At 37.2% G+C, this 23,681-nt stretch overlaps 12 protein-coding genes across 12 annotated transcripts; 6 read left to right on the top strand and 6 right to left on the bottom strand.

The window, feature by feature from the left end:
- Positions 1-141: 141 nt before the first annotated feature.
- Positions 142-630, top strand: PRCAT00005107001 (cupin domain-containing protein; the record flags this gene model as incomplete). The annotated part of the gene is made up of 1 exon (XM_062955157.1): positions 142-630. One exon carries the CDS (start codon positions 142-144, stop codon positions 628-630), a length of 489 nt encoding a protein of 162 aa, XP_062811788.1.
- A 196-nt stretch (positions 631-826) lies between these two features.
- PRCAT00005106001 (uncharacterized protein) lies at positions 827-1,444 on the top strand (the record flags this gene model as incomplete). Its single annotated transcript, XM_062955156.1, has 1 exon — positions 827-1,444. One exon carries the CDS (start codon positions 827-829, stop codon positions 1,442-1,444), a length of 618 nt encoding a protein of 205 aa, XP_062811787.1.
- A 569-nt stretch (positions 1,445-2,013) lies between these two features.
- PRCAT00005105001 (sugar porter family MFS transporter) lies at positions 2,014-3,939 on the bottom strand (the record flags this gene model as incomplete). The annotated part of the gene is made up of 1 exon (XM_062955155.1): positions 2,014-3,939. The coding sequence occupies one exon, from the start codon at positions 3,937-3,939 to the stop codon at positions 2,014-2,016; it is 1,926 nt and encodes a 641-aa protein (XP_062811786.1).
- Positions 3,940-7,095: 3,156 nt separating this feature from the next.
- On the bottom strand, positions 7,096-8,715 carry PRCAT00005104001 (uncharacterized protein; the record flags this gene model as incomplete). Its single annotated transcript, XM_062955153.1, has 1 exon — positions 7,096-8,715. The coding sequence occupies one exon, from the start codon at positions 8,713-8,715 to the stop codon at positions 7,096-7,098; it is 1,620 nt and encodes a 539-aa protein (XP_062811785.1).
- Positions 8,716-9,669: 954 nt separating this feature from the next.
- Positions 9,670-10,872, top strand: PRCAT00005103001 (TauD/TfdA dioxygenase family protein; the record flags this gene model as incomplete). Its single annotated transcript, XM_062955152.1, has 1 exon — positions 9,670-10,872. One exon carries the CDS (start codon positions 9,670-9,672, stop codon positions 10,870-10,872), a length of 1,203 nt encoding a protein of 400 aa, XP_062811784.1.
- An 885-nt stretch (positions 10,873-11,757) lies between these two features.
- On the bottom strand, positions 11,758-13,881 carry PRCAT00005102001 (uncharacterized protein; the record flags this gene model as incomplete). The annotated part of the gene is made up of 1 exon (XM_062955151.1): positions 11,758-13,881. The coding sequence occupies one exon, from the start codon at positions 13,879-13,881 to the stop codon at positions 11,758-11,760; it is 2,124 nt and encodes a 707-aa protein (XP_062811783.1).
- Positions 13,882-14,595: 714 nt separating this feature from the next.
- On the bottom strand, positions 14,596-15,381 carry PRCAT00005101001 (SDR family NAD(P)-dependent oxidoreductase; the record flags this gene model as incomplete). Its single annotated transcript, XM_062955150.1, has 1 exon — positions 14,596-15,381. One exon carries the CDS (start codon positions 15,379-15,381, stop codon positions 14,596-14,598), a length of 786 nt encoding a protein of 261 aa, XP_062811782.1.
- Positions 15,382-15,895: 514 nt separating this feature from the next.
- Positions 15,896-16,225, bottom strand: PRCAT00005100001 (uncharacterized protein; the record flags this gene model as incomplete). The annotated part of the gene is made up of 1 exon (XM_062955149.1): positions 15,896-16,225. One exon carries the CDS (start codon positions 16,223-16,225, stop codon positions 15,896-15,898), a length of 330 nt encoding a protein of 109 aa, XP_062811781.1.
- A 196-nt stretch (positions 16,226-16,421) lies between these two features.
- PRCAT00005099001 (uncharacterized protein) lies at positions 16,422-18,728 on the top strand (the record flags this gene model as incomplete). The annotated part of the gene is made up of 1 exon (XM_062955148.1): positions 16,422-18,728. The coding sequence occupies one exon, from the start codon at positions 16,422-16,424 to the stop codon at positions 18,726-18,728; it is 2,307 nt and encodes a 768-aa protein (XP_062811780.1).
- A 413-nt stretch (positions 18,729-19,141) lies between these two features.
- PRCAT00005098001 (cupin domain-containing protein) lies at positions 19,142-19,723 on the bottom strand (the record flags this gene model as incomplete). The annotated part of the gene is made up of 1 exon (XM_062955147.1): positions 19,142-19,723. One exon carries the CDS (start codon positions 19,721-19,723, stop codon positions 19,142-19,144), a length of 582 nt encoding a protein of 193 aa, XP_062811779.1.
- Positions 19,724-19,977: 254 nt separating this feature from the next.
- On the top strand, positions 19,978-21,090 carry PRCAT00005097001 (alcohol dehydrogenase family protein; the record flags this gene model as incomplete). Its single annotated transcript, XM_062955146.1, has 1 exon — positions 19,978-21,090. One exon carries the CDS (start codon positions 19,978-19,980, stop codon positions 21,088-21,090), a length of 1,113 nt encoding a protein of 370 aa, XP_062811778.1.
- Positions 21,091-21,283: 193 nt separating this feature from the next.
- Positions 21,284-23,332, top strand: PRCAT00005096001 (uncharacterized protein; the record flags this gene model as incomplete). The annotated part of the gene is made up of 1 exon (XM_062955145.1): positions 21,284-23,332. The coding sequence occupies one exon, from the start codon at positions 21,284-21,286 to the stop codon at positions 23,330-23,332; it is 2,049 nt and encodes a 682-aa protein (XP_062811777.1).
- Positions 23,333-23,681: the final 349 nt, after the last annotated feature.

The following is a 23,681-nucleotide window of genomic DNA, read 5'->3' as shown; positions in this document are numbered from 1 at the left end:
AAGAAACAGTATTTAATGTTTATACAGTTGCGTAACTTCAAGTACGATTCTTGCCAACCTACTATTTTGACTTTGAAATATAAATAGAAATAGAGTTCCCCCTTGAAAATTGATTTCTTTAAAGCTCTAGTAGACTGATAGATGGTTAATATGAGGAACGCTCAAGATTGGATAGATTATTTGGAATTAGAAGGTCATCCAGAAGGAGGATACTTTAAGCAAACTGGCGCATCTGACCAAATTGTGAAATCACATACGGGACTTGATGTGCCTTTGTACACTAATATTTTATTCTTATTGAAAAGCGATAACCCATCTAATTTTCACAGAATAGGCTCAAATGAAGTATGGTACTTTCACGAAGGACATCCATTAACTGTTCACTGTATTCAACCAGATGGAAGGTATGAAAAAGTGGTACTTGGGAGAGATATCTCAAAAGGACAAGTTCTTCAGTATGAGGTACCCCGGGGTGTAATTTTTGGATCTAGTGTTGAAGAAGGATACGGTTTAGTAAGCTGTATGGTAGCTCCTGGTTTTGATTTTCGTGAGTTCCATTTGTTTGAAAGAGCAGAATTGATAGAACAGTATCCTCAACATAAAGATATAATTAGTAAATTGACTAAGTAGCTTAAATAATTTATTACTCTCTTGAGTAGGATGAAGAATAACTACACAAGGATCAATTGAATAATATTATGATTTTAAAGGGGATTAATAAGTTTCAATGGAGATATTGTTCCTTTGGCTATCAAATACGCACAATTTTCATGTCTAATTGTACTATATTTAATTATACCTTTTATATCATTTTAAGACAGTCGTAATGAATCGGTGGAAATTAGTCCTTGGTGTTTCTTCAATTCCTTCTATATCGTTTATTGCATGGAACTTGTATTTGACTAAGCAATGTCCTGAAGTAGAACCGGGAGAAATGCCTGCTGACATGCGGATAATGTCCGTTATCAAAAGCAATACAAATCCTAATGTTAGTGTTCCATATTGCGATATATTCAAAATTAAGTTACAAAAGAGTAACTTTTTAGATGTAAGCAAAAGTTTCTTTGATAGAAAAGCTTTAGAATTTGATGATAATGGTGCCTTTAAAATATTTGGTAATACTTCTTTAACAGATTCTAAAAAAAAAACTCAGAGTACGGTTTGGCGATGGAAATGGAGTGATGATCATCTAGTGAAATTTTTTGAAAAGTTAGCTAGCTGGGGGTATCCTTTTAGATTAATGAATGGGGGATATCATGAATTGTATGTGGAAACTGATTCAAAGGAAGATGCAATTGAAGTTTATTTTGCCAATGCCCATGAATATGCTGATCTAGGGGACTCCAAAATTTTACCAAAGTGGGTAAGAAGCTTGCATCGCGTGTACGCCAGGTATTTGCTTTCATCTGCATTCGAAGATATGCCTAAACTTACGTCTGACTAAATGCCTTATATAAATTGGTTTTTAGTGATGATAGAAGAATAAGCATCTAGTATGAAAGACAACCAAAGAAAGTACTCAAATCAAAAAGGTACTTTAATATCCCGTACCATTCCTTTGTTAGATATTATACGACTTACATAGGCACCCATTACTTTGACTCACTATAAAGAAAATGTTTCGAAGTTGCATTTGCAAAGAATTGTCTTTAGAGATTTTTCAATATTATAGAACCCGTTTGTTTTGAGCTACGTTTGGCAGGTAAGAAGAACTCTATGTGATATTTGATGTTAATGGGCAGAAATTAAGCAAATTTTGGCTCACTATTCTTATGCTTTGTTGCATTAATTCTAATTTGGAGATAGAAACGAAGAATACGCATTGAGCACTGAACAAAAGTTCACAATACTCTGGAACAACAATTAAGATAGTATCTAAATTAGTCACCTGTTAACTACATCGTTCGGTTAATAATCATTAAAATATATCTTGACTTTAGAAACATAGATAATTAAATTCTATTAGCAATCCTGTTACTAATTTTACAATAAATTTCACAGCTTAGTGATATTCTAATCAACATGCGTTACCTCAGCCTTGTCATTCCAATCAGGATGAGTGACGGCCATTCTTTGATGAGCATAAAGGGGAGGCAAAGGATCAATCTTTCGTCTGAGGATGACCCTTTGAAGTGCATTTAGTAAGTGTTGAGTCTGCCACTTTGCATGCTTCATTGCACTTACTGAGAAAACTTCATCTAATTCTTCCAAAGTTAAACCTTTAGTTTCTGGCAAGAACCACAAAACTAAAAAGAATCCAACAACATTCCAAGCTGCGTACCAGCCAAATGCGCCAGTGGAAGTGAACGATTTGACAAGTTTTGGCCATGTAAAAGCCAAAATGAAATTGAAGAACCAACATGTAGCAGTAGCAAAGCCCATTCCTAAGTCACGAATATACAACGGGAATGCCTCAGCTGAGTAAGTAAATGGAACAGGACCCTCACCAGCCGAGTAAATACATGCATATATATAAATACCGCTTGCAACAATCCCAATCCTAGTTTGCAGGCCCTCTTCAGCAAGGAATCCAAAGGCTGTCCATAATAAGAAAATTGCCATTAAAGGAAAGGTTATTAATAACAACTGTCTTCTACCATAGGTGTCAATAGTATAGAAGGTTGGTATGGCAAAAAGGAAGTTAATCATACCAAACCCCCATGAAGCAACCAATGCCAGCACTTCACTGAAACCACTTTCAATAAAAATAGTGGAATTATAATAAACGATGGCATTAATTCCACAAAACTGTTGCATGAACATGACAATCCAAGCACCAAGTGCACCGTTTCTGTTCCTTCTGATAGTGAACATTTGAATGAGACGTTTCCAAGTGGGGATTCCCTTGTAAGAAGCTTCTTCCTTCAATAAAACGTATTGATAGAAACAGTCTCTAGCTGCAGCTATTCTCTCATGACGAAGTTGAGTCAAAGATTCAAAAGCATCCTTGTGTCTATCTATTCCCATAAGCCAACGAGGTGACTCTGGTACAAATGGTATTTGAAGCAAAACGATTATTGCAGGAATACAAGCAGAACCTAACATTAGTCTCCAATTGAGACCAGTCCCAAAACTACGATCAGGAACATAATAGAATGCTAAGCAAGCGACATAACCAAACATGATTCCAACAGCGGTAAAAAACTGCCACAACATCACCAAGGCACCCCTAATATGTTTTGGAGTACACTCGGCAGCATAAGCAGGCACAGTGGCAGATTTAATCCCGATACCAAATCCTAAGAAGAATCTAGCAATGAAGAGATGCCACCATGTATTGACAAACCCTTGCCAAAAACAGGTAATAGCAGATATTACGCATGTCCAGAAGATTGTCCACTTCCTTCCTAGCTTCCTGTTCCATATATCAGACATCCAACATGCCAAACATGATGCACACAAATAAGGAGCTCCGTTTACTAAACCTTCAATCAATTCGGGGTCTGCCAATTTATCAACTCCAAACGCCTTAGGGTACATCAAAACAGCTCCGTTGATAACTGATTCGTCCATACCTTGAACTGCTGCGGCCATCGATCCTAGGGCAATAACTTGTACTAGCTTCGATGGCACGTGCCATTTCTTCGTTAATTCTAGGTTCAAACCTATTTTTTCTTCCTCTGAAAGAAATGGCATCGAATTGAAATCGCTTGGTGTACGTGCTAAAGCAGCTGCTCTAGAAAACAAATCTGGATCAAGCTCATATTTGAGCGCATAATTCCTACCCATCTGCATCACTTGATCTTCAGAATACTGAGACAATATATTCCCTCGTTCACCATGTCCAGGTTGCGCAATCTGTGAATGCAAGCTCTCCATATCATTAGTACTTTTATTCTTAAAACTGGAACTTGAGCTATGCTCAAAGACTCCATCGTCCGGAGGACCATATTCCTTGGTATTCGCAGCAGCTTTTTCACTGCTAGAATAATCTGACATGTTTAACGTTCTGATTCTAACATTGAGCCATTTCGGTTTTCCAAATTATGGTTGATTGTCTCCATATATATATACGGGGTATATCTTGTGCTTTTGGTGTTCAAAACCTAAATACTTTTGGTCAGCAAAGTTTGTCGAGCGCTTTAAGCGTCTCACTTTTGTTGAGGCTGCATCATGTACGTAACATTTAGGTATTCACACATTCTTTCTGTCGGAGCCTTGTTATTAGATCTAAACTTATTCTTCCGAGTATTATGTTAGTCCTTTCTCCGCATTTACCCCTTAGGCGTATAAGGACCTATTTCAGAGATGCGGTTGTTGTTTCCTGTATATTAATTGTTTTTTTATTGTTCAGCCTCCGCACGGCAACAACAAAGACCACAATAATAGGAAACATAATATGGAACAATCCTCGATAGATGACCTTGAAAAGATTTACGCAATATGCATTAACGAGAGGAAGCAATTAAAGATATGAACTTTTGATACCTTAAGAAGAAACCGGTATATAAAAGTTTGTGCTTACTTAATGATTGATTATCATCATCAATACGGTCATGATCCATGGTTCTTTGTTTGCTATCAACATACCCCTCAAAAAGTAAACTTGAAGAAGATTGAATCCAACAAAGACAATTGCTTCTCTTTGATGTTTCACGAGATACATGTACGCCAAGCCTTACCTTGCGGAAGGGTGCCCTTAAAACAGCGATCCGGAAAAGCGGAAGCAATCATCTCAGAAAACACAAGAGTCTCCCTTGCAGTTATTGGGACTGAATCCTTGAAGTTACTGTTTAGAGTCTTTCAACGTCTTATCGCTTGAATATTCGTGGTCCAGAGTTCGTGAACAATAGTGCATGCAATTATATTGTTCGTCGTTGATTTATAAGCCTTAAATGTGTGGTTTCTGTTCAATAAATTGATCTTTGGAGATCTCTGTAAGCGACTCTCGAAAGTACTATTACCGGCTTGCGGTTGCGTAAAAAGACTTGGCAATAAACGGCTACAAATTTTACCACCGAGACTGGGGACAAGTTTACGATTTGAACCTTGAAGGTCGGATAAGTTCTAGCAAACGATAGAGAGATCCTACGTATCCCTATATCTAATTTAGTGGGCAGTGATTAAACAAGATCTTCCGGCAAAAGCACTGACTAGTAATCGATGGCAAGTTCGGTATGTCATTTACCTTTACCTCTACCTCTATCTCTGTGGTATGTTGTATGTTGAATTTGTAAAATAAGCACACCACCATCATTCTCTAACTGAGTTTGCCCTTATATCAAAATCAAGTAGAATTAGATCGATTCTACTTGAAGAGATTTATGTTATGTGAAAAAGTTTTATCTTTTCCAATATATCTCCATATTATAATAAATATATGAGCTAGAGAACAGTCATAAATGATATGCAAACGACTATAGGATAGACGAATCCTTCTACAGGTACTTTTCGGTTTATTAGACACAGTATGGTGATTATGAGTCACCTTGAGTACACGTCATCTTAAGCACGAATCATCACTGATTTTTTTTTCAGCTGAATCATCTAATCTCAACATGAGAGGGGTATTAGTTGACTGTGACATACATACCTGAGTAAACATGTCTATGTTTCTGCATAACACTAATGATGTGGATTCTAATTATCTTTTTCTTCTTCGAAGAGAACATAGTATTACAAGAGAACTACTTGTAACAGAAGCTGCTTTAATCAGAATTTTTATAAAATGGTAAAATAGTTAATAAGTTTTAATCCAAGTATTTACTTCTAAGTGCATGAGAATATGTCACAACTGGAACACTAGAATTGCTCCATAGATGGCTTAAATCTATGATGTTTCCGCAAACATTATGATTGATAAATGTATATCTGTACTTGCAACTCCATTTGCATATTTTATTTCGTTGACAATTGATCAGGATGAGACGGAAAACTGTGTCAGTAATTATCTCGACGCTAAGGAAAGCTTTAAGAGCTAGAAAAAAGATATGCAACTAAAAATAGCTTGATGAATCATCACCTAATCCGAGAGGAAAATGACCTATCTGATTCATACGTCTGCTAATCTCCGATTGTAATATATTTCTTCTAAAAACACGAGCTTGAGGAGAAAAATATTTAAATAAGCCATAGCTATACTAAGTAGATTCAATTATTTATTATTAAGCCGTACAGAGAAAGAAAGTATCCGCTAATTTGCTAATTTGTCTGAGAACAAATTGTACTATGAGAAATTGATTGCTTTCTATATGCAGGTCATACATGTGTTGCAACTTTCCAAGTTTGAAAGGAAGCTTAGGTCAGCTTCATGTACTGCGAGGTAACAAAGATCTATCAAAAGAGCTTGATGAAGCTTTACACAAATCCCATTTATTTAAATAGAAAAGCATGGGTATTTCTAAGCACTCAAGTGCTATAGTTCAACAGAAAGTCAATTCTTTAATATGCATTAGTAGCAACAGTATAAAAAAGTCTTCTTTACTTTTTTTGGAAAGAGAGACATAGAAAATGTTTTATACTGAGGGTGTCTAAATTCAAAATTTTCTAATACTCCTAGACCACATGCACCAGTTCTAACAGCATCCTGCTTATAATCGACTCTAAAATATGTGTTTTTTCTTTATATATAATTTCATGAGGATGCATCCCTTTCTCAAAGTTATAGGAATCGTAGCTTTTGAAACCAAACTTTTTATCTATTGTTATCATAAGACCTTGCTCCTTTCTAGTTCTCAAATAGCCATTTGACGTTCTCTTGGACGAAAATAGCTGATATAGGTGTCTTATATATAAGAAATAGATGGCAGTTTGAAGCATTTGAAATGTGATAGTAAAATATACGTCCTCTGTATATCTGTGATGCCTTCTATACCAGCCCCATATTAATTATGGGGGTTTGAGAACTTCACCCATGTTTTTTCTTGAGCATGATTAAAAGATTTCAGGGATACATTATCTATAAGTCTATAACAGGAAATGACATGTTCTTGACAAAAAAGAATATATCAGTATTTGATGCAAGACGTTACCGGCACCATTTTTAGCAACAGAAGTTTTTCTATAAGGTTGTGCATTTTTAAGTAATCCGAAAACGACACACAGCTGTGTGACCATCAAATTTTAATAATATTTATTGAATCTAAAAACGGTACTTTAGTATATAAACCTAAAGTCAAGCCGTTTATTACCTTGATCGGTAGTATTTTTGGTATAGTCTAACTTCTCCAGCTCACTTAAACTTTTCCATTTTCTATCTCTCTGTTTGTTCCTGTATTGGAAGTAAAACCTTGACAAAACAGCAATTCCCAAACCACCAAATGCAATTCCAATTAATTGAGTGTTTCCACGGTGATATAATGGTGCATCATCTTCTCTGTAAATATTAGAAGCAATGATACTACCCGCCTGTGAAAATATATTAACCACAGCTGCTGAAACTGCCCTTGATTTGACGGAATTTGAATTTGCTGAACACCAGCTAGTTGAGAGAGCTGTCAACGGGGGGTGACCCAACAAAACAGTCATAAGTGCAAATGATCCCCAAGCATGTTCTGGTTTCCCAGATCCTGGCCAATACCTCAAAGGAATTAAGGTAGATATACACCATAGAGCATTGACTGCCAGGAGCAAGGAACGTGAATCGATTATGTCGGAAATATACGAGAATGCGAACATGGTTACTAAACTTAAAACTGAGTTAGGTATTGTAAGTGCATTTGTTTTAAAAGTGGAAAATCCAAGCTGACGAAGTGACAATTGCAAGTACGAAGCGACAGGACCAGAACTCATTTCAATGAGGAAACGAATGAGGTAAATTGGAAATAAATCAAAATCAAACAATGCTCTACCCAATTCCTTTAAAGTAACAGGCTGTCTATTATGCATATCCCCTTTAGTTGGATCATCACGCAATACTTTATTAACCACTATCTTTTCCTCTCTATCAGTATACCAACCTTTTGGTCGATACCATGTTTTAGTTTGCACAGGTGAAGCAGGCATTAAAAACCAAGATGCTATCCCAATAAGCAAGGTGAATGCACCTTCAATAAGAAATAACCATCTCCAACCCTCACTCATGGTGGAAGTTTTAATTTTCAATAAAGCAAAAGCTAATAAACTTGAAATGATAGTTGTGGTTTGATTCGAAGCATAGAAAAATGACATCCTATTCGTATACTCTGTTGAGGTGAAAAAATAACTAATCCACAAGCAAGTGTCACAGATAAATCCACCTTCTAATAGACCAATTAATGCTCGAGTAGCATAAAAACCATGTTTTCCAGTAATAGCAGCCTGGCACATTGCGACTATACTCCATAACATCATTTGAGTGGGAATCCAGACATCTGCTCCAATTTTTTTGGAGATTAATTGAGAAGGGAGTTCTGCCGCTAGGAAGCACACCAAGTTAATTGTTTTCCCAATATTCATTTGATTAGTGGTCAAATTCAAATCATCCAAGAAATTGTCGGAAAGTGCTTGGGCAAGATTCGACCTATCAAAGTTTAAAGCAGTGAACATCATGAAAGACCAAAAAGTCACATGCCAATCATTTTTCCACGTAACCTTCCTTTCCTCTTCTTTGCTCCAAGTAAATTCAGGATCGAAATGAGATCGACACTCGTATTTGGTCGTCTCATATAAATTATAATAGTACTCAGCCACAGCTGGGTCTTGAAAGATGTTCTCATCCTTGTTTATACTCTCTAAGTCCAACAGCCCAGTTTCAATAAAAACTTTGTCTTTCTTGTCCGTCGAAGAAACACTCATTTTAGCTTAGAACAAGTGAGGTAAAAAATAAAGCTGCCAGCAGAATACTCTATTGATAGGCATGCAAATTTATATAATTTTCACATAAAACCCTTATCAGCCACAACGTATCTATTCGATTATTCCATCGTTTTTGGTTTTTAAACATAACTCTGAAGCCACCTTGATAATATTGCTATGGCTCAAAATTCAAACTCTTTTTATTTGTGGCTTAATTGTCAGTAAGCGGATAAATCATAAATCAAAGTAGTAAAAGTGTGTGCTCACTTGAGCGTTTCTCAATTTTCAGGAGTAAGTTCAATAACGCCATTTACCTCTCTGGGAATAAGTTGCATACAATTGACTCTTTTCCCCTAAAACTGTTCGTAAATTGAGATATTAACGTCATAAAACACCTGGTTAGTAGAAAAAACAGGGACTCTCTTTTTAAGATCAGTTTCAATCAGAGCCCTCGTACCACAAACAATAGATTCTTTTGTCTTATTAGTAGCAGAAAAACCACCTTGAGGTATCAGTCGCATCATCCCTTTCCTTACGGAGTAAAACTCTTTTTCTTCTTTCTAACTTATCCTATCATGTAAAGATGGACACATGCTAAAATCATAATGCTTGTTATACCTTTGCTAGCCACACCTGAGGGCTAGCTAAGGTTGTATATACAACAAAGTTGACTATTTTACATACAGGAAATAAGTGATTTTAATATGAAATCATGTAATTGTGGAACCTCGATTTTGTATATGGCTGTGAGCTAGAAATGTTTCCTTCTTATCCACGTTTAGGGATAAATGAGGTTTGTTCTTGATTTAGCAACCTATGGCGTAATAAGTCCTCGAACTTGTGTAAAAAAAAAGAGCCATTCCTTGGTATATTTTGAGGCACACTAGTGCTATAAAATGCTCTAATTTGATTTTAAAGATGGAATAAAAGACACATATAGATAAAAACGAATTAATGTCAACTACAGAGACTATATCTATTAAAGGAGAGGCCCAAGATGTGCCGAGGTATGTTATCCTTGAGAAAAACTCGTTTATAGCACCTACGAATGTATATCAAGGACCTTCTCCTTATGCAGAAAAATTCACAGAAGGTCCTTCATACCAGCCTACCAATACTTTTGTTCAACCATCGGGAATCCTTGAAGAGGAGTATGAATTCGAAGATGTCACTCCTCAAATTGGAAGAGAGTTTCCTAAAGCCCAGTTGAGAGAGATCCTTAAAGACGATGACAAGCTAAAAGAACTTGCAATAACTGTTTCACGTCGAGGAGTAGTTTTTTTTAGAGACCAGGATATCTCTCTTGAAGAACAAAAATTTTTAACTGACAAGCTTGGAAAGTTAGCAGGAAAACCAAAAACATCTGGATTACATATCCATCCTACGGCGCCAGCTGGTGGTTTTATTAAAAATGATGGTTCTGGAAAGGTCGATCCAGAAATCTCAATTATTTCTTCTAAACAGAATAAACGTTTCAAAGAAAGAAGAGGTGACAAAGAAAGAAGAGGTGACTTTTTTAAAAAAACAAGTGCCAAAGAATGGCATAGCGACATCACTTTTGAGCCAGTGCCTGCTGACTATTCAATTCTCAAAATTGTCGAACCTTTAGAGAGCGGCGGAGATACCCTCTGGGGAAGTGGATATGCCCTTTATGAGAAGCTTTCGCCATCTTTTCGGGCTTATCTCGAATCACTAACAGGGACCTACTCTCAACCAGGTTTTAAAAAATCATCTGAAGGGGTTTATGATTTGTTTTCTGATGAAAGAGGTGCCCCAGAAAATATTGGAGACGAGTTAACTGCTGTTCACCCTATTGTGAGGACAAATCCAGTAACAGGTTGGAAATCAGTTTTTGCTATTGGGAATCATTTTACATCTTTCAATGGATTAACCGAATATGAAAGTACCCTTTTAAAAGATTACCTTAATGAAACTTTATACGGCAACAACGATCTTCAAGTTAGATTTAAGTGGAATAAGAATGATGTAGCAATTTGGGACAATAGATCTGCCTATCATTCGGCTACTTTTGATTATCTCGGTGGAGATAAAGAACGCACTGGGGTAAGAACGGTAGGAATTGGAGAGCGTCCTTATCTTGCAAAGAATAGTACTAGTCGTGAAGAGGGACTCCGAAAATCTGGTCTTAAGTATTAGGCCTTATTTTTGTTCCTCTCATACTTTCAAACAAAATACGGCTACCTCTACTTACATAATCCTGTATTGTAGGATTTAGAATGTTTGTAATCACCGTAAGTTGAGTTTCTTTTTCGAGTTATGTTTATTGTAATATTGTCTAATCTGCTGAGCATTTTTATAATCATTCCGTAGAGCAGACCCCCATATAAAAAGCAAAAGCTTTCACTGCAATTAACTCCGTCATGGGTGCAATATCAAATTGCAAGAATCATTGAGACTGGTGCTGTACATATAAGAAAGCGCTATTCAAGATGATGCTATATTTCCTCATAGTGACAAGAGAGTAGTGGATTTTTGGACAATTCAGTAGCACAGCTTCCAACTAATTTATAGTAGTGGAAAGTTGAAATAAAATAATATGTGTTGGTTTTGCAAGGTAAAGCAGCACTAGTTTCTGGTGCTTTATCTTCTAAATTCCTAGATTTAAATAAGATAGGTTTATAATTTGTGTTGGTTTTTAAAAAACCATTGTGATCTTTGGCAAAATTTTTATATTAATGCTACAAAAACCGAAAAAATAAAATATGTGATTGCCAAAGCTTTCTTTCAACTCTTGAAATTAAAATCATGTCCCAATAATTAACATAGCTAAGTCGATTTTAGTTCAAATTATAATAATTTAAATATTAATATAGGGAGAATCGGCTCTCTGACTAGAAATCTGGAGGTAGTATCTTTCCACAAATACAGTTTGACTAGTGGTAGGACACATCAGAGATAAATATGAAATAAGTACCAAAGATTTTATGGATGAAATACTCAAGAAAAACCTTTTTATTACTAAGAGCCAAGATCTGGATACGTTATAGACATATCTGAGGAAAAAATAACCATGCGAACTTGTTAAGGAACATTATCTGCTGCCTGATTTCTATCTCCTGTATTCGGATTAATCATGAATGCATCTAAAAAACCAGCCTCTGTACTATTTATAAGATTTATTGGACTATCTCCAGATTTAGGACCAGTCTTAAGATCCTTCTCTGCAGAAGAAGATGGGCCTAAAAGTGATCTTGAGTGGGGTGTTAGCGAATCTTCCTGTCGGCTCGCTTCCCTGAAACCTTTTATTTTTGAATTTGAGCTGTCAAATAAAATATCCTTGAGCCCTCTAGCCTTATCCTCAAAACTTATAACGTCCCTTGCTATGTTACATGGTCTAGAGTTTTGCGACATATCTCCCAACAAGCGCGCCAATTTTTCAGCAACACATGGATAACCTGTCATCATGTCTGAACAAGTCAAACAAATAGTCAACATGTAATCCAAATAAGGAATGCATAGAAGCTGTTTCTTACTTAACTTTGTTAGTAACCTTTTTAATCCTAGTGCGCCTTCTACGTAGTAGTTATTTCGCCGTTTTTGTGAATACTTGTAGCCTTCAAGTGCAGTTTCTTCACTCAATCTCACAGCTATCACGCAGAGCGTTAAGTTGTACATCAAGTGGACAATTAGAACATCTAACGAGATATTCTGGATATCCACACTCTCATTTAACAGCCCCATCAAGAAAATAGAAGGGATTTTCTCTTTAATACTATTCAACCTTCCCTCCAAATAATCAAAAGTAATAACATTAGGTGTTAAAAATGCTTCCGTTACTCCTACGGTATCAAATTGAGATGTCACAGATAAATTTAAAACAGAGATAATCTTAACGGTCTGATCGAAGGAAGTCCCAAAATATTTGTATTCATTTGAGTTGGTTATATCTGTGACCTCTTCAAAATTTAGAAAGTTAGATCTATCCCATTCTTTCCAGTCAGAAACTTTCATGACAGAGGATCTTCCCATCCTAGCTGAAAGTAAAGTATTTAGGATAAAAGCGACTTCCCAAGTTCTTGTTCTCGACAGCTTATAAAATAATATCAGGTAAGGGTCACTTCTTTTACTAAACTCTTCTTCGCTTGGTTCCACTAGTCTTACGTCTATAGCCATTCTAGCGGCCGAAGAAGTTAATACCCAAGAGAGATCCCAATTTCCGATACAATACTCATAGTATCCAATGAGAAGCATTGTTTGAATTGTTTCAATGGTGGAATTGGCTCCATATTCTAAAACTGAAGTCGCATTAGAAGCATAAACGTTTGAGGCTGTCGTTGAGATCAGCAATTTTGTTGTTGCATCCATAATGTATCTACCATTGGAGAGTACTGCCCATGACAAAGCCACTGTATTTAAAACTGCGTCCTTTTGGCTTACTTGTATCTTTTTGTTGAATACTTTTTCTATAAAACTCATCATCAAATCTTTTTCTAACATAGGAAATAAAGGATTGATAAATTGAAAATATGCGTCAACTAAAATTTTATATTCTTCTGGGAAGGAATACAAGCTCGAAGATATGTCTGGAGGCTTTTGTGATTTATGGATACGAAAAATTGAACTAACTCGAAAAGGAGCTAAGAATTTGGAAGGTGATTGAGCCATATATCTTTGGACAGCTGCTCTAGAGAAACCTGATACGATAAATGAATCACCTTGATACCTCAAATATTCTGTTGACCATTCTTCTTCTTTAAAGTAGTCATAAGGGCTTCCCGAATCGGATGATCGCAAAGCACTAGCGTGCTGATGCGTCTCTGTTGACCTATCTAAAAGAGCAACACGTTCACATATCTGGCTATGAGACCACATTTTTTGTAAAGTAGTTCGGTTTCGGAGAAACCGAGCCCTCTCTTCTCCCTCTGTAGAAATAACATGTAATTTTCGCTCAACATTCAAGGAATCTTTACCTGTCGTGATAAGGTATCCTAGAATACCCTCGTATAGCTGCAACTTCTTCTCGAGTTCCTGTAAGCGCCCTGTAGGTAGCCCTCTTTTCTTAATTGGAGGATATGTACACTTTGTTCCCTCCTTTCTGCAGCTTGAACAAGTTGGTTGAGCACCGTCACATTTGCTCTTTTTACTGCGGCAAAAATAGCAAGCTTGTCTTACCCTTTTTCTTTTGAAAGGTATTTGTACATCCATTTCAGTGAGTTAACTCTCATCCGTCATATTTGTGCCAAATTCTAGAGATAATTTAAAAAAACAACCGTGGAAAAATATTTTAAAGAAATAGCGTATCATTCCCCACATGGAATCGAATCGTAACATCTGGAACCTATGTCACCGATTGCCAGAAGTTACAAAATATCTTCCACATTTTAGTTGATTCATCTAATTTTATGACTACCATGGGGAATAATAAGAGATTCGAATACATACGATCACTTAAGGGCTTTGCTTAAAAGATACCATGCATTTTGAATTGAGCAGATAATCACAATAGAAAACTTGGAAATATATGCAGTAGACTTATTCTTATCTCAAATATTTCCGCACCAGGAAGGCGCATAGGCTATCTAAAATATATTGACATAATTATAAGATTCTATGGAACATAGGTACTTTCCCAAAGGTAGATGATAATTGCTAAACTTTGAATATAAGAGCTCAAAAAATTCTCGAAGTTATATCACCAAAGAATCCTTTTTACACAAGTTGAAATTAAATTGGATGAGCATATACAGGTATATCCCCACATTTCCGACGTATTTCTAGCGAAATCTTAAATTGGTCGAACTTTGGCTAAAATTTTGACTTAAGATTGACCATGATTGGAGCTTTAAATGTTTTTGATTAAAAATATGTATAAACTGTATATTTTTTTGAAAAAATGGATTAAATTACTTATACTTAAAATTAATCTATATATAGTCCACCATTGACATGAAGGTGAACACCATTGATCCAACTTGCTCTATCCTCGGCCAAACATGCTACAGCATAAGCAATCTCTTCAGGCTCTCCCATTCTTGCAGCTACTGGGATCAGCTCAATTGTAGGTTGTAAAATTTTCATCGCTTCTTCCCCAGCTTCCATGAATCCTTTGGTTTTGGTAGGACCGGGCGAAACCGCATTGACAGTGCAAGAATATTTCTTCGGAAGCTCTTTGGCCCAAACTTTAGTAAAGGAATCTACCATACCTTTTGTCCCAGCATAAATGGTCTGAAAAGGAGGTGGTCCTCTCGAAGAAGCTGAACAAATGTTAATAATTCTAGATTGCTTTGCTAGATGGGGTAATACTGCCTGTGTTGATAAGAAAGTTCCTCGGCCATTTAAGTTCACAATTAAATCCCAATCGTCTAACGTATGCTCTTCAAGAGATTTATTAATAGCTAATGCAGCATTATTTACCAAAATATGAATCTCACCGAAGTTTTCCACTGCCTTTTTAATTAACTCCTTTGGACCCTCAATAGAACACAAGTTGGCCTCTACAATGATACCCCTAATGTTATCACAGTCCTCAAGAATAAGTTGCAACGCATTTTCAGCTTCGTCCTTCACACTTGGATAGGGATAATTAATAACGATGTTAGCACCCCGCCCAGCTAGCTCATATGCGATTGCTGCTCCTATGCCTGTAGAGGAGCCGGTAATCACCGCTGTTTTTCCTTTCAAGGTATTATTATATTCGTTTGCCATCTCAGTCGTAGATGTCTTGGTGAATACGGATAATAAAACTTCACTATGTATGCCATTTGAGCATATCTATATACATTTTTGACGTTCCAGTAGTTTCGGAATTCAATTTTCCCCACAACGGCTGATTGCTTGCGGGTATTTATCGCACGAATACCCCAGATTCTTTCAGTTAGTGCAGACAATCTGTGAGAGAACTATTTAAAAAACTGGGCTAATGTTTAACCCTACAGTAGAAACCAAGATTCCTCAAATTGTCCCATAGGAACTAGAGCCTTTAAACGTTATTACTCAAGGTTTATAACAATTTTCTAACTGGAACCAAGTACTACGCGACCATGGATCATGGAACAGCGGAGAGAGGGGACATCTGATTCCTGCATATGTAATTAGCTTTTAAAGACGCTACTTTCTCCACTGTCGGAAAGTTTAAGGTAAACGTCATGACTAAGTCAAACAAAGAGTTCACCTGCTCGACTTGTGAGAAGTATTTCACCAGAAAGGAACATCTAGAACGTCATATACGATCACATAAGCATGAGAAGCCATTTATTTGTAACACTTGTGGAAAAGGTTTTGGAAGAAAGGATCTTTTGAATAGACATATAAAGGCTGATATATGTGGTAAAGAAAATTTGGAATCTAGTGAACAAACAAAAGAAAATGGGGGTTTCAAAAGAAAGAGAGCACCAAGGTGCCAGTCTGCTTGCCAGTCATGTATTGTATCTAAGTGTCGATGTGTGAAATCTAATGGGGAGAATAGTGCCTGCGACCGGTGCTTAAAAAGAAACACACCTTGCAACGACAAACCAAAGCAAATAGGCGACCAAGGCGATAGTCCAAACATAGATAGAGACACTTTCGATTTTGAATTACAAAACGAGACAGTAATAGACAACACGCAGCAGACACAGACCCACGCAGCTGCAAAAAGCACGGGCCATGGACACAGTGCTACAAGCACAGAAAACGACGTCGTGAGGTCATTTCTGGAACGGAATGATTTGTATAAAGAGGGACCATCACCTCTTTCAATCAGTGCCATGCTTTCTCCAATGGAGGCAGGTTTTTCAAGAGGAAGATCTCCTTATAAGGCTGGTGGAGCCTTGTCGAGAATATCAAATGAAAAACAATTACGATTTGAGCAAAATTTGCTGAGTAAAGAGGTTGAAAATTCAAACGATGGTGAACAAGAATCACTACAAGAGAACATTGTGGAAAATGAGAATCAAGGAAAGTCTAATAGCACCAACCCATTTGCTTTAATATCCGAATCACCAATGCAACTGTCTTCTTCATCTACTTCAAAGTCCTCAAAGAATAAAGAATTCTCTAATACTGAAACTTTAGAGTCAGTGTCTTCAAGGGAATTATCAGGTAACAAAAATACTTCCATGCCTCTTCCAGGAAACGACGTAATGACCCAAGTAGGGTTTCAGTCTGATATGGAACCTCTCAATATATCTGATGCTTTTTCGTACTTCCGTTCTCTACCTGCAACGGTAGGCTTAGAAAATGATTTGGAGTTAGTAAATAAGTTCAATTTTGATGGTGCTCTGAACTCAATCCGTGACATTTTACATGCGGCAGATGAAGAAAGCGACTCAATATCTGATGTATTGGACAGCTGGATTTGTAATCAACAGACTAACTGCTACGATAATAATAAATTCGAGAAATTTTTCAATTATGACAATCTTGATTTCAATACTTCTAATCAGTCAGCAAGCCCTCTATCAGAAAATTATATCAGCTCAAGAGATTTGACAGGAAATATTGGCTCTACTCATCTGTCTGAAAGAAGAGACTCGCGTTCAAGTGCATTTGTAGGGACTTCGTTTGTCTGGCGCTCACCCGGTGCAGATAGCTCTTCAAAAGATGTGAGACCTTTCGTTGACTTGAAGACGAAAAATCTTTCTTTCATAGATAAATCAATTGACAAGAAATCAGAAGAATTCAAAAAGTTTCAAATTTTGCCCAAAACAAGAGACTCTATTTTGATAACTTTAAGTGAAACTCACCATGCTCAGTTTTGGGGTGATAGCGCAAACGTGAACCTTCCTTCATTTGAAGAGCTAACATTGTTTGTAATTAGCTATTTCAAGCTTTTTCATGCGCGATATCAGATTATCCATTTACCTAGTTTTGATCCCAACAAAGTATCCAATGTCCTATTAATCTCTATTTTGGGTGCTGGAGCATTCTTTTATGGAATTGAGAATGATGCCTTGAAAAGAATTGGTAGGTACTTTTTTGAAATATCTAGAAGAAGGTTAATACTAGAATTTGAAGAAAATAATACAAATATCAGGAACCTTGAACTTCATCAAGCAAACCTTATAAATTATATAGCTGGATCTTGGTCCGGTATTGATAGAAACGTAGAAGTGTCAGAAAGCTTCACTTCGACTATTGCTACCATGGTTAGACGAGGAGATCTTTTCAAGAGATACCAGTATAAAACGCTACAAGAAATAATTGAGGATCCTGAACTTGCTTCAACGGAACAAAAGTGGAAAACGTGGATTCAAATGGAATCTAAAAAGTTATTAGTATACGTGATGTTCTACTGGTGTTCCCAGTTTTCCTTAATTACTAATATCCCATATTTTATCAATTACATAGAGCTAGAACTACCCCTTCCGCATATGGAGCCATTATGGAGATCTTCTGATGCCAACGAATGGCTAAGATTGGTTAACATCATTAAAAATCAGAGCCCTCAGCATTATTCGAACAATATGTCATTCCAACTGCTTATTGGATCGATTCTATCTTCAAGACAGCTTCCGTCTCAGTCGTTATCACCAAAATTCATATCTGATGTCATTATAGGGAACTTGATTGCCACAATTAAGCATTTCATATCAGGGCACAATGATAGACTAGCATTTACTAATCACATCCCAGGTATTGCAGATATAAAAAAAAGAAAGCGTCACTCCTTATCTCTCGATGCTACTTTTCATCTTTCATATCTTGTTAATAGGAAAGCCGAAATTGAAAATATGTTGGAGTCGATGGAAAGCCTCGTTTCCAACCAGGGATTGGCCAACCAGGTTTTATACAAGTTGGAAATTGAATATTCTTATATTTGTCTTTATGCATCGATAAAGGATTGCATGAAATTAGCAGGAGTCGATGACGAAATTGAATCGCGACAAGTGATTCCTAGGCTACTTCAATGGTATAAAAAAGATAGCTCAAGGATTGCAATTTGGCACTGTGCCCAGATACTCAAGTTGGCAAAAACCGCTACGGCCAACCATATATGTAAGTATTTTTATTATCTGGGGAGCTTAATGATAAAAACTAACAAAAAACAGTCATTCCGTACTTACCATTTTTGATTTTTCATTCGAGTTTGATCCTTTGGACGTATGGTTTGCTAATTAATATAACTTGCAAATTTGACCAAAAAAAGGTTATTAGTAATTTTCCTGGCGATCCTGATGGCTCAGTTGTAGTATTATCCAATGAATGGACCTCAACGACCGACCGATTTGTTCAGTCGAATGATTTGATTCCATGTTTAAAAATTCCAAAAGATGTTGATAATTCTGGTGGGGATGATAAGGGTCTTGTATTCCTTAGTGCCCCAGAGTCAATTATGGATTTATCAATACAAATTAATAAATGTATTGCATGGGGCGGTTATTTAACGAATGATATTTCCAGTTTGCTTCAAAGTTTAAGCAACTGTTCGAGAGACATTATATCAACCTAATACAGATTATTTAAAAAATATATCTATATACTGATATCACTCGTTTTTGGGAACGCCTTCGATGTGACCAAGATCTTCTTTCAAAGATTGTCCATTGACAACTAAAGGCTTGGCAGAAACTAAAACGTAAATCATTCTAGCGTAATCAGTCAGACTTGTATTTTTCCAAGCATGCATTGTTCCTCTTTGTACTAGCACATCATCTTTGTTCAAAAGGACTGATTCACCAGAGTCCATAATTGCTTCTACCTGCCCTTGCAACACAATACCGTAATCAACTGAAGATGTGCGATGCATGGGAGAAATGGATCCAGGAGCCATATCTACTACTCTTAAAACTGTTCCACCAGGCATGGTGACTGAAATACCTTCATTCAAAGATTTTTTGTAAAACTCTATGTCATTAGCTTGGTCAATATTAACTGGGAACCCCTTCGTAGTATATAACAAACTAAATTGACCAGAATGCTCCTTGGTTGATTTATCTGCAACGTCCGTCCATTTGGGCTCTGGCTCAACAGTGGTATTAATTATTGAGCAACCTTTAGCATCGAACCCTGTGATATACCTCTTTGGAGGCGTGAGGTTATGTGAGTTATGTTTGACAAAATTAGGCATCCTTATATCTATATGTACCGTCTGTTGGACTTAAAGACTATATAATTTTTTCAACAGGTTTTCCCGTGAACTGAGAATACGAAGAAAATATGGAATTTGCGTCCATTTATGCTCACTTTTAAATTCGTTATTATCGGAAATGTGGGGAAGCATGGGTAATATTAAGATATTAATATGGGCATAAAAGCGCATAAATATCACATAGAAATACTCTAACTTTGCTTTTCAGAAAATAAATTATTAGACTCCTAAAAATGGTTTCTTCTTTACCTAAAACAATGAAAGCTGTCACTTTTTTCGGCGCTCATGATATACGTGTGATTGACAAACCAGTTCCAGTTATCGAGGAAACCACTGATGCTATAATCAAAATTCATTCTACTGCTTTATGTGGATCAGAGCTTCATCCTTATAGAGGAGCAATAATTCCACCTAGCACCGGCCACACTATGGGCCACGAGTTTACAGGAGTTATTGTGGAAGTTGGATCCGATGTCAAAAATTTTGAAACCGGTGATGAAGTTGTCTCAATTTTCACCACCCAGTGCGGCAAGTGCTTCTACTGTACACATGGTGTTTCAAGCAAATGTCCTCAGGCATTTGTTTTTGGTACTGTTGGGCATGACGGAGGACAAGCTGAATACTGTAGAATCCCTTTAGCCGACACCACTTTGAAGCTCAAGCCGAAAGGAATCGATGATTCTATAGTAATTCTTATGGCGGATATCTTTCCCACGGGATACTTCGGTGTCAAGAATTTGCTAGAGAAAATTCCGGAAGATCAAATTTCGTCATCAGTAGTTGTCCAGCTAGGTTGCGGACCAGTTGGTCTCTGTGCTATTGCAGCTGCAAAAGAGAAAGGGATCCGTACTTTGTATGCCATAGAAAGTGTGCCCGAGAGGCTCGAGTTAGCTGAGAAGTTTGGTGCAATTCCTCTCAATTTAGAGAAGGATAACATCGAAGAAATTATCAACAAAGCCACTGAAAATAGAGGTGCAGATGGTGTGCTTGAGGTAGTTGGAAGTGAAGATGCTTTAGCTCTCGGCTTTAAATTAGTTAGAAACGGTGGTGTGATAAGCTCAATTGGATATCAGCATGGAAAGATACCATTCTCGGGCCTTGACTGTTATCTTAAAAATGTAACTCTTCAATTCGGAAGATGTCCTTGTTATTCCTTATTTCAGGAAGCAATTGAATCCTTTACTAAGGTCGCTCATTTATTCAAAGGATTTGTCGACTTGAATCTACCATTGTCGGAAGCTCCGAAGGCTTATAAGCTTTTCGAGAAGCATGGGGCTCGAAAAATCGTTTTTAAACCAAGTTTGTCTTCTGAGAAGATCAATGGCTCTTCTTCATTATGTTCCTGATATAGTAAATATATGATCAATTTTTAACACTGATTACATAGGAGGTAGCAAAAAAAAAAAGTAGTCCATTCGATTACTCACTTATTCCGAGTGGGGAACCATGGGGAAATTCGCAGCCATACATAAGATATATAAAACTACCATTGAGGCCCCATTGATTTTTAATGGAAGTAAGTATACATTTACTACAAATATGGTGGTGAAGAGAGATCCTTTGAAAATTTTAATTTGTGGCGCTGGCATAGGCGGATTATCGGCTGCAATAACTTTTAGACTCCAAGGTCATGACGTTGAAATGTTTGAACAGTCCCGATTTGCTTGCGAAATTGGTGCCGCTATTCATTTACCCCCAAATGCCTACGGTATGTTAAAGCACTTGGATGTCCCAATAAAACAACTTGGAGGAAACCTTTGTGAATATATAACCGAACTCGATCCACAAGGAGAAGTTTTGATGCAAGTGAGCACTAGCAAATTGTTGAAAGAATATCCATATCCATGGCATCTAGTGCACAGAGCTGATCTTCACTCTGCTTTGAAAACTAAGGCAACCTCGGAAGACGGCATTGGAAAACCTGTTAAGATCAACCTTTCTTCCAAAGTGGAGAAAGTTGATAGCGAAGAAGGTCTCGTGATTTTGGAGTCCGGAAAAGTTTTCAAGGGTGATTTGGTTGTGGGTGCTGATGGCATTCATTCTCTTATACGTGATATTGTCACTGGAACTAGTAATCCTGCTACCGCGTCTGGTTTTAGTGCTTTTAGATTCTTGATTCCTCGGGAAACCGCCAAGGCAATAAAAGGTTTCGAAAACTTTTTAAAACATGACGGTAATGTTCAAATTTGGCTCGGAGAAGATAGAAGAATTGTGATATACCCTTGCAGAAATAATACTACCTTGAACTTCGTGTGTATTCATCCTGATTCCGCAAATTCGGGATCTGCAGAAGGGTGGGCTAATCTGGGTACAAAGGAAGATTTGCTTTCTTGTTATAAGGATTTCTTTCCTCCTCTTGTTGAATTGTTAGGCCATGCTACCGATATAAAGCTTTGGAAACTACTTGAACGGCCAACCATAACAAGTTGGACCAAGGGAAGAGTTGCTTTGCTAGGGGATGCAGCGCATTCCTTTTTGCCCCATCAAGGACAAGGTGGAGCCCAGGCTATAGAGGATGGGGTCGCATTGGGAACTGTATTTCCTTTGGGAATTCCTCCTGAAGACATTAAGGAACACTTGAAAATATACGAAGAAGCAAGGGTAAGCAGAGCAACGACAATTCAACAATTCACTAGGGTGCAAGCTCTTATGCCAAAGGATGGCAAGCAGTTAAATTCCACTCAATTTTCACATTTCAATTGGAGCCATGACGCTTACTTTCACTCTCGTAAGTTGTTAGCGAGATTTCTTGAGAATAAGGTTTTCAAAAGGATGCCTATTGGCTGGGGTCCATTGCAAGGCCCAAGACAAGACTATTTAGGAAAACCTATTGATGGAAGTGGCTCTTTCCTAAGAACAGGAGCTATCAGAATCAAGACAACTAAATCTTATCTAGAGCATTTGCTTCCTAATGATAAATTTTCCATTGACGTACCAGGAGAAATCGCTTATATTACTTTTAGTAATACCTGGACCGATAACATCGAATGGCTCAGTGGGCATGATTACTCCCATTTTGACTTTTATTTAGAGAACGTTGTATACACTAGCGACTCGGGTAAGAAGACTTGCGGAAGATTTTTACCATTATTATTAGAGGGTAGAACAGAACCAACATTGAGCGGAAGGGAAGAACTTGGAATGCCAAAAATCTTTACCTCCTTGACTGAGTCTTTTGATATGGAGAATGGCTACACTTTAAGTGCCTCCTGGGAGGGATCAACTTTTCTAGAAATGAAAATTAAACTGCCAAAGAAGGTATTGGATCCACCAAAGAAACCAAATCTACAGGGAACGATGGAGTGGAGATGCATCCCCAGGCCTGGGGGTAAAGGAAAAACAGATGCTGAGTATGCGACATATACTCCTGAGCCGGTGGGTGGAGCTGAATTTATCTTGAAAGAAGAGTATGAAGGAATTCCCGATTTATCATTTCTAGTAGAAAATATCACACCTGAAAAGCTTCCATGTCACTACAATGTGGCCAGAAGACTAAGCGAAATTCCAATCCTTGAATTACAGAGAGGAAAAGTGTTGATTGGTTCTGGGCTACCAGACCTCTCCAACCAATGTGTTTTAGGTCTATAGAACCTCATATCTTCCCTGTTCAGTATATAACTTTATTATCATTTACCCCTCTATATACTTTCAGCCTTGGTCAATATCATGTTGTTTTCTTACTTTTTCTCCATCTCTGCTGTAAATATTCGATCTACTGTTGAAGTTTTTGTTCCGGCATGTGGGGTATGGAGATCTTCGCTAAATTGTTTAAGCTCACTTAATTAATATTTGGTCACCCCACAGTTCAGCCACCGGAGAATTATGGGGTGAAAGAAGAAAGCGATTTGGAAAATGACTCTATATCAATGAGCTAAACGTACCAGAAATTTGAGTAAATGAAGCTATAAGCAATATACTTACTCTATTCAAGGATCGA

Source organism: Priceomyces carsonii (genome assembly GCF_900007245.1).
Source record: "Priceomyces carsonii strain CBS4050 genome assembly, scaffold: Debaryomyces_carsonii_scaffold_6, whole genome shotgun sequence".
In the NCBI taxonomy this organism is placed as follows: domain Eukaryota; kingdom Fungi; phylum Ascomycota; class Pichiomycetes; order Serinales; family Debaryomycetaceae; genus Priceomyces; species Priceomyces carsonii.
This window is presented reverse-complemented; position numbering and strand designations above follow the sequence as displayed.